The sequence below is a fragment of the Anomaloglossus baeobatrachus genome, chromosome 8 (assembly GCF_048569485.1).
Source record: "Anomaloglossus baeobatrachus isolate aAnoBae1 chromosome 8, aAnoBae1.hap1, whole genome shotgun sequence".
In the NCBI taxonomy this organism is placed as follows: domain Eukaryota; kingdom Metazoa; phylum Chordata; class Amphibia; order Anura; family Aromobatidae; genus Anomaloglossus; species Anomaloglossus baeobatrachus.
In genome coordinates, this window is record NC_134360.1 from 250447693 (window position 1) to 250460843 (window position 13151).

Sequence of the window (13151 nt, forward strand, 5' to 3'; positions counted from 1 at the left end):
TGTGTGTGTGTGTGTGTGTGTGTATAGTGTGTGTGTGTGTGTGTGTCCACTAAAGGAATCCGCACCGTCGCATTTACAATCACTAAATTTTGCACAGACACCCCATGTGACCCAGGGAACATCATAGACTATGATATGACGTGAAAATTTAACCCCGCGCTTTAGTTATTTACCAAAATCCTGCCTCCATTTAACTGAATGGAGGTGGGAGCTACTGGCTATTAATAGCAACTGTCAGTGGTTGCTATAGGAACAAAATAAGCTGTTAGTATAAGAAGCTTATGTGTAAGGTAAATGAGATGTTGGAGGGGAGACAGATAGAGACAGAGACAGACGTGGAAAGAGACAGACAGAGACAGACGGTCAAAGAGAGATGGGCAAAGAGACAGCCCTGGAGAGAGACAGCCCTGGAGAGAGACAGCCCTGGAGAGAGACAGCCCTGGAGAGAGACAGCCCTGGAGAGAGACAGCCCTGGAGAGAGACAGCCCTGGAGAGAGACAGCCCGGGCAAAGAGACAGACTTGGAAAGAGACAGACTTGGAAAGAGACAGACCTGGAAAGAGACAGACGGACAGACACACACATAGAGACAGACACAGAGATAGAGAGAGACAGACAGAAATGGAGACAGATATACTGATTCAAATACAGACAGAAAGATAGAAACAGACAGACAGAGACATAGACACAGACAGACTAAGAAAGACACAGACAGCGAGACAGACAGAGACTGGGAGAGGGACAGAGAGACAGTTACTACAGTTACTATCCTGGGCAACGCCCGGGTCCTACAGCTAGTATTATATATAAAAGTTTATTGAACATTCATTCTGCAACTTTATTGGAAATTTTTGCGCCTTTTCCTTTCCTTTTAGAGGCCTGCGGATGTTCTCTGTGAAGCCTCCAGCAGTCGTCCTCCATCATCTCCACCTTCCATCCACCTTGTTATCGTTGTTCCATTTCCTTGATATCCTGATGAAATCTTTCTCCTTGCCCTTTCCTAACAGCACCAAGGTTTTAGGGAAAGTCGTCCAAATGGGAATGTAAAAAATGTCATTTCAAATTCCTCCGAACACCCCAGGCTTTGACACGTTCCAGCATATTCTCCACATTGGACTTAAATTTTAGATCTTTGTTGTTACAAATTTCTTCCCAAATTCTTTACAAGAATCTTAAGCTCTTTTTTTTTCAACAGTTTTCATTTTTGTTTCGAACACGTCGTCCTTCCTGAGTTTCCGAATATCCTGACCCTGAAAAATGCCTTCATACAGTTTTACTTCAGCCGGTCTCTGACACTTGGTACACGGGCACTTTAAAGTCCCTCCTTTTGGTAGAGCTTTCACAACCTGCTTCATTAGTCCAAGCTTAATGTGGAGCGGTGGCAGGAGAAATTTAGCGGGGTCAACTAAACTTTCCGCAGTGATGTTCTTGAGTCCAGGTTACACAGATGTTCTCGTTGGCCATATGTTTTGGCTCCAGTGATGATTCCTATCCTGGCTGTCCCATTCACACAAAAAGTATAAGTACATTGTATATTCTCCTTGTTGCCCAAGGAGCAAAGAGAGAACTTTCAGATCACCACATATTGACCATCTTTGATCCTCATAGTTAATTTTCTTGAGAATAAAATCTAAATTCTCATAGCTTTCCTTCAAGAGTTCAGAACGCCCTACAGCCACTGAAGCATACTCGCTGCCATTGTGCAGTAGTACGGCTTTCAGACTTTTTTTGGATGAATCAATAAAGAGTCTCCACTGATTTTTTCCATCAGCCCGGGAGCATCACTGCAATTCACTATAGCACCATTTTGAGAAAACTATGGATGGAATACCTTTTGGAACTCTATGAAATTTCGGAATTTTTGAAAATTTTGGAAGCCTACGGAGTCAGTGTTTGTGAAAAAACTGTATGTGATATAATTTTTTCAATATATGTTAACTGAGTTCAGCAATCGATCGAATCTGAAAATCACTGAATACTTTTCAAACAATTTTACCTTTGCCGACCTGTGTAATCGTTAGATGGCTGTCAGCAGGTTGATAAAGTCTGTTAGTCATTAACATCTAGTTAGTAATCAATGTGTAGATAAGTTATACTTCATCTGAAAGAGATGCATTTGTCACTTCAGCAGGAACCATGGTCAATGCCACCGAGGCCCCATCTCCTAAATATGCCACCTTTGAGACTCCGGATATTGTCGTCGTCGTGCTTTATTTTGTGTTTGTCCTCGGAATTGGAATATGGGTAAGTCCATAGGTATTAACCTGTTATTCATTGTATGTTACCGGTCCAGATCAGACCCATTCACTAACTCTAGACGTGGAGTACATGGTCTGGACATCATTGCAACCAAGCTCTACAATTCGTTTACGTCACAGATGTCCCCTTGTGTGTACAATCCTACAATATCGGGAATTGTCACTACGGATAAGGCTTTCTTAGCAACCATGAAACGTTTAATATCACAGGTTATGGCTACTAGATGGGAGATTTATCCAGGGATTTATTCTCCACATCCCAAGTTAGGGAACTCCCAACTAGAGATGATTGGTTCCGTAGAGGTTCGGTTCACCGGCAGCAAACGAGCCCGAGCCTCCACTGATTCGAGCTTGAACCAAACCCTGGAGCAAGCCACTGATTGGCAGTTTTAGTCTACACCCACATACAGCCCCAACCATTAGCAGATCATTTCCAGGGGAGGGTTGGCAGGCTTTTCAAAACTATTTTTGGGTTGCACACTACATCTAATTGTGCTGATGTTACCCCCAGTGCGCACCGTTCAAACACTGCAAGCGGCTAGTACAAGGCTGAGCGCCAAGCATATCTGTGCACAGCATTGCTCGCTCGAGTGAAGTTCGCATGTTAGGCATTCGAATCCCGAACCTGACCCTTGATTTTTTTGAAGTTAGTGATTGGTTCGAAAACCGAACCTCAGGTTCACTCATCTCTACTCCAAACCTGTCGACAATTATGGGAATTGACTCTTGGATTATACAGGTTTTGTCTTCCTCCGGATCAAGATGGTTGGATTAAGCCCTGGTTCAGACTGGAGTATTTTATGGTCAGTATACAGACCACAATGCTCGGACAGAAAAATATGAAGCTGTAAGGGTTGGGAGACCCCCAGTCAGTCTGGTCATCATGGTCTATATACAGACCAAATAATACACACTCTGTCCCTGGCCTAAAGTTTGGACTCATTGGACATGTTTCCTTTTTCAACCTGAACAGTAGTTTACTGCACAATATGGGTTGTCTATTCTTGTCTACTTGGCTAGTCCTATTTGTTGAGCATGGACCTACAACCATTGGTAAGGTTCCCACAATCTTTGAGCGGAACATTATCCAGCACGACATATTGATCTAAAAATATCAGGGATGTTGGGTACATTTGCCCTCACTGAGCTCCAATCTGTTGCTCCTCTGAGAAAATAAAACAGAACTTACATGATAATAAGTGTGTATTGGCCAAATTGGCACTTTTAAGGTCAACAAAGGCAGAAACGTTTGGAAATTGTCAGATGTTACTCATTTTTTTTTTTCTCAAAGATCTGCTTCAATGCACGTGATGCATTCGTTGCTCATCCAAGCATCACACAAAGAAATTCTGATGTCTAGGTCTAAAGGGGGTGTTACACGCAGCGATATCGCTGGTGTAAGCACCCGTCCCCGTCGTTTGTGTGTCAAATGGATGTGCAAATCAATGCCTGTGGCGCACAATATCGTTAGGAGCCGTCACACGGACTTAGCTGCCTAGCAACGTCGCTGTTGCCGGCGAACCTCGTCCTTTCTAAGGGGGTGGTTCGTGCGGCGTCATAGCGACATAACTAAGCGACCACCCAATAGAAGCGGAGATGAGCGGGACGTAACATCCCGCCCACCTCCTTCCTTCCACATTGCCGGCGGCCGCAGGTAAGCTGTAGTTCGTCGTTCCCGAGGTGTCATATGTAGCGATGTGTGCTGCCGCAGGAACGACGAACAACCTGCGTCCTCAAGAATCAACGATTTTTTGAAAAGGAACGACGTGTCAACGATGGACGATAAGGTGAGTATTTTCCATCGTTAGCGGTCGCTCCTCGCTGTCACACGCAACGACGTCACAAACGATGCCGGATGTGCGTCACGGAATCCGTGACCCCGGCGATATACCGTTAGATACGTCGTTGCGTGTAACGGGTCCTTAAGTCTTTGTCCTTCTGGCCATGTATACTCCCGACAGATAGGTCATTTAAGGACACTACACACAGAGATAAATCTGTGGCATATCTGTGGTTGCAGTGAAATTGTGGACAATCAGTGCCAGGTTTGTGGCTGTGTACAAATGGAATAATATGTCCACAATTTCACTGCAACCACAGATCTGCCAAAGATTTATCTCTGTGTGTAAAGTGGCCTTTATGGTGGGGGGAAAAAAAATCTGTTGATTTTAAACAATGAATTTGAAAGAACTTGGATGGGTTTAGATATATTTTACAATTTTGGTCTATAAGCTTAAAAATAAACCCATAAAGCATGAGCCAATCAGCCCAAAAAGAAACAAAAATCCCAAGTGATCAGATTGGATCAACAGAATTTGCAGTTTTATCTATCCAGAAATTGTTTTGTTTTTTTTCTTTTTTTTTTTTATTATTATTATTATTATTATTATTATTATTATTATTATTATTAATTGACGAGAACTTAGAAGAAACTGTGTGGATAAATCTGTGACGCTAATTAATAGAGACTCTGGACTAGAAAAAAAAAAATTCTGTAAATGGGTTTTGTCTGATTTTGTAGCTTATCTTTATTTAAAGAGAAGCAACCAGCAGGATTTTCATATATAAAGTAAAGCCAGTGCTATACTGGCGCTCGGATGCTGTATGTAAGCAGAGCTTTTGTTCAGAGATTGGATGTTTTATTTCACAAATATGTGCAAGTAAAGTTCCAGCAATGTACTGCTATTTGATTGACAGGTGCAACAGTAAGGGAATATGTGGGTCAAGTCTTGCTATATATTCCCACCCCTGTCTGTTTACCTACGTCGGAATTAATGTCTATGACAGCGACAGGGGGAGGAATACATAGAAAGGCCCAACCCACATATCCCCTTCCTGTTGCACCTGTCAATCAAATAGCAGTGCATTGCTGGAACTTTACTTGCACATATTTCTGAAATAAAACATCCAATCTCAGAACAGAAACTCTTCTTACATTCAGCATTCGAGCGCCAGTATAGCACCGGCTTTATTTTATATATGAAAATCCTGCTGGTTGGTTCCCTTTAAGTGAATGGAGTAGAGCAGCTATACCAGACAGATCCTAGTTACAGACATGCTTTTATACGTTTTCTTAAAGGGAACCTGTCAGCAGAAATTTCGCCCAAGACCTAAAAGCTTCCCCCTCTGCAGCTCCTGGGCTGCATTCTAGAAAGGTCCCTGTTATTATTGTGCCCCATGTGAGACCAAAATAAAGACTTTATAAAGTGGTACCTTTTTGTATTCAGATACTGTAAATGTGACACGGGGGCGGGCTTTCTGGCATCCGTTATTCTGCCCCCTGGTCCTGTATGCCGCCCCCATCACTCCTTTCCATAGCTGATGCACCGCCCACTGCTCCAGCCATCCCCGCGCATGCCCAGTGCCAGTCTCACGGGACTGAGCAGTGTGACCGCTGGTGACGTGTGTGCAGGCAAGTGATTATGGGCGGGGCTGTGATTGTTATCAGCAAGTACCCGCCCATAATCTCGTGAGCGCGCAAACCTCACCAGCAGTCACACTGTGCTCAGGGTTTATGCTAGACTGTATGGGCTGCTTCCAGGGATAGTCACGTGATAGTATTTTGAACACGCCCTTATCACGTCACAAAAGGGACGTCATCCCTGGAAGCAGGAGCTGCAGAGGGGGAATCTTTTAGGTTTTTGGCGAAATTTCTGCTGACAGGTTCCCTTTAAATATGTGTAATGGCCGGTGTGAATATTCTCCTCCCGGCTCAGACTTCTGTCTTGTCCGGCTATGCTCTATCTGCAGGCAACCATTACATGATTGTGGTGCCATTAATTAATTTACACCATGAATATATATTTAACTCTTTTCTGGTTTCCACTAATCCATTATCAGCTGAATCTTTATTTTCAGTCATTACATGTAATTACACGTAATACAAAGGTCACAAGAAAGATATCGTAATAGAAAACACACATAAATATGGGAACTCCTCAGTCCACGGATCTGTAAAGTAAAGTGTGCACCTTTTATGATACTAATGGATCATTCAGACGTCATAGATTTTTCTTGAACTCAAAAAACGAATAATTTTCCATCATTGTTTTGGATCAGACTTTCATCAGTTCGGTCAGTTTTTACCTTCAAAGTTTTGTCAGTTTTTCTTGAATGCACAATATATAAGGATGGGGGTTTCTCCAGCTTCTCCTAGAGAACAGTCAATGAAAACGGACAGCGCAAGGATAGCATCCGCATTGGTGGGTTTAATCTATAGACTTGAATCCAAATCGGGCAAGTCTCACTGTTTTGGTTTGGTCCTCAAAAATCAACGTATATGTGAACATGCTATAGATTTGGTGCAGAAATTTCCTGCATCAAATCTGCACCTTCTGGCAGAAAAATGCACCAAAAAACATGTAGGGTTTTTTTTGGTGCATTGTTTTTCCATGTGCTTTTTTTTTGTTTGTTTGTTCTATTTTTAGTGAAGTCAATGGCTGGAAGGGCTAAAAAATGCAGGAAAAAACTCCCCAACAAATTAATTGATATGCTGCAGATTCTTTCTGCACCAAAACATATGCACACAGCACTTCAGAAATCTCATAGCATTTACTGGATTTAGGATAGGCATGCAGATTTCAAGATTTTAGTGCAGCTTTAAAAAAAAAAAAAAAAAAAAAAAAAACGCATTAAAAAATGCACCATGTTCACCGGCCCTAAAGCTTACAAGTTCTTTCTGTGAAAAATAGAAAAAAACTGACATTTTAATGAGCTGTAATACAATACTAACCAATTTTTCCATGTTTTGCAGTCTTCTGTCCGTGCAAGTCGGGGAACAGTAGGAGGATATTTCCTCGCTGGGAGATCCATGACCTGGTTTCCTGTAAGGACTGATATAGAATATTGGCTTCTACAACCAACATATGACCTGTAGTTGTGGCGACCTGGGCAAGCCAGGACGTCACAGGTACTGCAACAACACGCCCCACACCCCGGTTAGGAACATCAAGGTCAGACACAAATCCTTGTTGCCTCCCACCAGGGGCTGATGTCCACACCAGGTGGGGTGGAGCCAGGCGGTTGGCTCCTCCCACTGAGGAGTTCACAGTCCTGGAGGCGGGAAAGAAGGTCAGATAGTGACGAGGAGTTGGAGTTCCGTGAGGGAAAGTGAAGGAGGAGAAGTAGTGGTTGAGGAGATGGAGCAGACTGACCGTGTCCGGGTACGTTGCCCGGGCACCTGAGAGCAAGGTTGGCAGACGGTGGTGACCGTCTGCAGGCGAGGCCGATCGACGCGGAACCGTAGGACCGGGGTCGGGCGGTGGCCCGCCGGTACCGAACCGGGGAGCAAAGAGAGGCCAGCACCATTCGGCAGGGCCTACGGACCCCGACCAGGCTTGGAGTCGCCGTTAAACCGGTCAAATCCGTCAGCGACGGGAACCTCCGGGGTTTCCCAGCAGTAAAGAGCCGACTGAAGGCAACCGTCCAAACCGTGAGGGAGATAAAGCTACCACCAGAGCTAGAGCTCCCAGGCCCAGAGCCTGCGGGCAAAGGAATGGCTCCCTTAGCCAACATACCGCTGGGGAGCGGGCTATCAGTGGGAAGCCATTGGGGCCGAGAACAGAACACCGGTGCAGGGAGAGACAGTTACCGCCAACCTACCGGGAGTGACCGCCGCAGCCGTCTGTGGGACTCGTCCATCCAGCCGTTTGTTTTACCAGAGACTCCGTGTGCGTTACTGGCTGAGTAAGTACCACCGTGCCGTCTGGCACTGCACTGCCCCGCGACCCTGCACCCTGCCAGGCCCCGCAACCCACCTTCCGACCTCCACCACCGGGCCCCGGGACCACCAAACCCCCCCTACCCACGGAGGGGAGAAAACATCTCAGCTGCTCCCTGTCAACGCTCCCGGGATCCCTGTACAGAGCAGCGGTGGTGTCCCAACCTCACCACAAACCGTGGGTGGCGTCACGTACAATATCCCTAAACCAAACCACCCCTTTCACTCACGGGCGAGGAGCGCCGCTCGAGTCCCCGAGATCCGGCCCACCGCTCGAGCCACCGACCGAGCGAGCAGCAGCAGCAGCAGCTGGACCCGAGCAGTGGGTGAGCGCAGTGCCCTCCCCGCCCGCGACATAGTCATATCCATGCTTGCAATGAATCTCTTAAAGGGGTTGTTACATGTAGTATCTACACCGCTTCCTGTCTCTTGACTTCCTGCTTCACAGGGTGCAGTGAGGTCCTGATGACTGACCTTTCGGACCAGCATTGTGGTTTCACCATTGATCCAAACTGATCACTCTCCCAGGATGCAAGCACAAACATATTGGCTTCTGCAACATTAGAGAAGCTCATGCTGCTCTGAGGCTGGGCGCATGGTGCTCTGAGGCTGGGCGCATGGTGCTCTGAGGCTGGGCGCATGGTGCTCTGAGGCTGGGCGCATGGTGCTCTGAGGCTGGGCGCATGGTGCTCTGAGGCTGGGCGCATGGTGCTCTGAGGCTGGGCGCATGGTGCTCTGAGGCTGGGCGCATGGTGCTCTGAGGCTGGGCGCATGGTGCTCTGAGGCTGGGCGCATGGTGCTCTGAGGCTGGGCGCATGGTGCTCTGAGGCTGGGCGCATGGTGCTCTGAGGCTGGGCGCATGGTGCTCTGAGGCTGGGCGCATGGTGCTCTGAGGCTGGGCGCATGGTGCTCTGAGGCTGGGCGCATGGCGCTCTGAGGCTGGGCGCATGGCGCTCTGAGGCTGGGCCATTGCGCTCTGAGGCTGGGGGCATGGCGCACTGAGGCTGGGGGCATGGCGCTCTGAGGCTGGGGGCATGGCGCTCTGAGGCTGGGGGCATGGCGCTCTGAGGCTGGGGGCATGGCGCTCTGAGGCTGGGGGCATGGCGCTCTGAGGCTGGGGGCATGGTGCTCTGAGGCTGGGGGCATGGCGCTCTGAGGCTGGGGGCATGGCGCTCTGAGGCTGGGGGCATGGCGCTCTGAGGCTGGGGGCACGGCGCTCTGAGGCTGGGGGCATGGCGCTCTGAGGCTGGGGGCATGGTGCTCTGAGGCTGGGGGCATGGTGCTCTGAGGCTGGGGGCATGGTGCTCTGAGGCTGGGCGCATGGTGCTCTGAGGCTGGGCGCATGGTGCTCTGAGGCTGGGGGCATGGTGCTCTGAGGCTGGGGGCATGGTGCTCTGAGGCTGGGGGCATGGTGCTCTGAGGCTGAGGGCATGGTGCTCTGAGGCTGGGGGCATGGTGCTCTGAGGCTGGGGGCATGGTGCTCTGAGGCTGGGGGCATGGTGCTCTGAGGCTGGGGGCATGGTGCTCTGAGGCTGGGGGCATGGTGCTCTGAGGCTGGGGGCATGGTGCTCTGAGGCTGGGGGCATGGTGCTCTGAGGCTGGGGGCATGGTGCTCTGAGGCTGGGGGCATGGTGCTCTGAGGCTGGGGGCATGGTGCTCTGAGGCTGGGGGCATGGTGCTCTGAGGCTGGGGGCATGGTGCTCTGAGGCTGGGGGCATGGTGCTCTGAGGCTGAGGGCATGGTGCTCTGAGGCTGGGGGCATGGTGCTCTGAGGCTGGGGGCATGGTGCTCTGAGGCTGGGGGCATGGTGCTCTGAGGCTGGGGGCATGGTGCTCTGAGGCTGGGGGCATGGTGCTCTGAGGCTGGGGGCATGGTGCTCTGAGGCTGGGGGCATGGTGCTCTGAGGCTGGGGGCATGGTGCTCTGAGGCTGGGGGCATGGCGCTCTGAGGCTGGGGGCATGGCGCTCTTAGGCTGGGCGCATGGCGCTCTGAGGCTGGGCGCATGGCGCTCTGAGGCTGGGGGCATGGCGCTCTGAGGCTGGGGGCATGGCGCTCTGAGGCTGGGGGCATGGCGCTCTGAGGCTGGGGGCATGGCGCTCTGAGGCTGGGGGCATGGCGCTCTGAGGCTGGGGGCATGGTGCTCTGAGGCTGGGCACATTTCTTCATTGCATTTTTTTTCTCCATGTAATTTTGTAAAAACAGCAAAGTGCAAAATGTTCTTCTTACCCTGTGTCCTTATTATAAGGTGAAATCAAGTCATCTTCATCTGCAATCTTCTTGTCCTATGCACATGACTAATATATTATGTTTTGTTAATAAGTCAACTTTTTACTTTTTTTAATATAAGTTTTCCAGATATAGAAGCAAATTTTTATCACACACATACACTGTCTCTTGGATTCTTCCCAGCATGGTGATGGCACGACCAATGTTATTAATGCAATACTATGATAATATAAATACACAATGCTGCCAGTTACTAAACAATATGTCAGTATTTTATTCCTGGCGTACTTCCCCCTCAAGTTTTAACCCTTAGACTTCTCATAAGTCTCTAATACGGTCTGGTAACCCCTTTGTGCACCCACGTGTGAGTCGGCGCTTTCCCCTCATTGCCTCAGACTATGTGGAAGGATGTTATAAAAGCGACAATGTGACACGAAACAGTGACTTTATATTAAAGCTTATATCATGTGAGACCTCGGGGCTAAGATCTGTAGCTATAAGCTGCAATTTATATGTGAAGCCCCACAAGTGCAGTGTCGGTGCATTACCTTCTGGGACTCCACTCAGCTGGATCTGGTCACAGGTAGGAGATCTTCTTCTTGTCGTGACGCCACTCTCAGAATTGCGGTCAGTGGGGACCGCCACTGCAGATTGAGGGATGCCTGGGGCTGATGGTGGGTGCAGCCAGTTGTAATAGCCTCCTGAGAGTGAGGCAAGCCCCAGGGCCCTGTGTAGGTGTGTAGAACCACAAGGCGCAGAATAACTCCACACAATCAGAATGTCTTTCAGGGGTTTTACTCACAGAAGGTGGCAGAGTGAGTAACCCGGGCGTAGCTGGGATGAACCAGGCTGGAACCAGGTGTCCTTCAGGCTGACTGATGAGGGTGGCTACCGACTCGCCTTCCTTAGCCCTTCTGTGGTTTGTGGTAACCCCGACTTTTAGTCCCTATGGGGGTCACCCAGGGAAGTAGCTGCTCCCCTCGTTTGTTTGCCGTTTGCTTGTCGCCTGGACCAGATCACTCCAGCTGCTTGCCTCCTGTGAACTATGGGCCCTAACTGTGGCTACGTGGCTGCGGCCTTTGGGGTGTTGTGGCGTGGGCTTTGAGGGCCCCACACCGGCAGGTTTAGCAAGGAAAGGTGGATCTATCCCCGCACCGGGATCTGCCGCCCGTTTGGGCCTGGTACTCCCTGACCGTCTCCGTACTTTCCACTACGCTGCTCTCTCTCCAGCTGTGTGTGGGGTTCGGGCAGCACTACCAGGTGACCGTTCTCCCCCGTCGGTAGTCACTGCGCGGACGCTGTTAGACTGCAACAGCTCCAGGGTCTGCTTCTGCTCTTCCTGAGCTGCACACTAAACTGGCTCACTCGTGGGACCTGCACTGCTGCTCCTGTCTGAGCTCCACTTCCATGCTCCTCACTCCTCCACACTCTGCTTCAGACTGTTTACTCCTCCTTCTCTTTTCCCCTTGTGCCTGCCTACGCCACCTAGCAACCAGGCTCTCTACCACACCCCTTGATTGGAGATGGAGGCTTCGCCCCCTCCACTCCTCAAGTGGAGGTGAAGGCTTTGCCCCCTCCTGGGATCCCCAGGGGTCCTCTCAAAGGTACATGGGTGAGACCTGATCACTATGCGCCTGTGTAGTCACACCTCGGTCAGCCTTCTGGATTACCTGTTTGTACTGTCCCCAGCATGGGTGCAGTACTCAGTGGTGCCTGACCAGGTCAGGGGCGCCACATTCCCCCTTAGTTATCACCAGCACGTCCTCGGGCTGCAAGACAACATTTTAAAATGCATAAAACATTAAAACATGGTAAAACTTTTTAAAACCACCAGGTACCATACATCACCACCCTCCACCCACAAGTCCGTTAACCCACCCTAAACCCTTTCACGTTGGCCGCGCCTTCAGCCACTTCTGGCAGGATGTAGAGGCGGCTTTCATGGTCTGGTGGTTTCAGGGTATACCTGGCCTGGTGGAGCCGCGCCTTCAGCCACTTCTGGCAGGATCCAGAGGCGGCCTTCACAGTTGGTGCTGACCAGGTACCCTCTTTGTGGTGGAGAGCCAGGCCCCATAAACAGGCGTGCTCCCTGGTTGCAGGCGAGCCAAGGCCCCATAAACGGACGTGCTCCCTGGTTGCAGGTGAGCCAAGCCCCTAAACAGGCTGGCTCTGGTGGTGGTACCTCTGGGGTAACTATGTACACTGCGAGAGTTTGTGGCTATAGCCAGTTCATAGCCTTAAGGTTTATGGGTTTCTCACATTAGTTCATGTGGGCACATTTCTTAAACATTAACGTTGCAAAACTTTTCAAAACTTGTCAAACTGGTAACTTCTGTACTTCTTTCTTTACTTTACGCAGATTCCTCCTTACCAGGGCTTGGGCCTGTAGGGCTGCGGCACCTGTTGCTTTCTCCATCTCTGTCTTTTCCTTCTTCTTCTGTATCTGTTTCTTTTTCTGTATCTGTTTCTTTTTCTGTTGAGACAGCAGGTTTACTGTAGGGATTTCTGGGACATGGTGTAACATCTAGTGCGTACCATCCCCTTTCTCCTTGGTGCATGGTGAATTCCACTGAATCTCCTGTTCGTAGGTTCCTTCCTGGATGTCCTCTGGGCAAATGGGCTCTAACGTCTCTTCTGTTAACAAAGATGCCTTCCTTCATACCAGGAGCAACTATGAAACCATATCCACTCTTCAAGCTGAAATCTTCCACAACACCACGACAGAGTGGGCCTCTAACCTGGGATTTGGCCCTTCTCAAGAACCGTTTCTCTTCCAAGTCTCTGGCCATGACTTCTTTCTGCTCTGGAGACTGCGGTGCAGGTGGATCCCTTGTCCTGCTACGACGCCGTGTCCTACGGGCTGGGTTCTGCTGGGTTGCGGCTTCACTGTTTGCAGGCTCCCAGGTGATGTACCTGGACAGATCTTCTTCAGCAGAGGGTGTCGGGCTC

The 13151-nt window shown here is 49.5% G+C and overlaps 1 protein-coding gene across 1 annotated transcript in view; it reads left to right on the forward strand.

The window, feature by feature from the left end:
- Positions 1-1236: 1236 nt before the first annotated feature.
- Positions 1237-13151, forward strand: part of SLC5A9 (solute carrier family 5 member 9) — a 52830-nt gene continuing 40915 nt past the window's right edge. Inside the window, exons 1-3 of the mRNA XM_075321203.1 lie at positions 1237-1298; positions 2128-2243; positions 7011-7082. Coding sequence (XP_075177318.1) covers positions 2136-2243; positions 7011-7082 — 180 coding nt within the window. The 5' untranslated portion in view covers positions 1237-1298; positions 2128-2135. The remainder of the gene's footprint in view (positions 1299-2127; positions 2244-7010; positions 7083-13151) is intronic.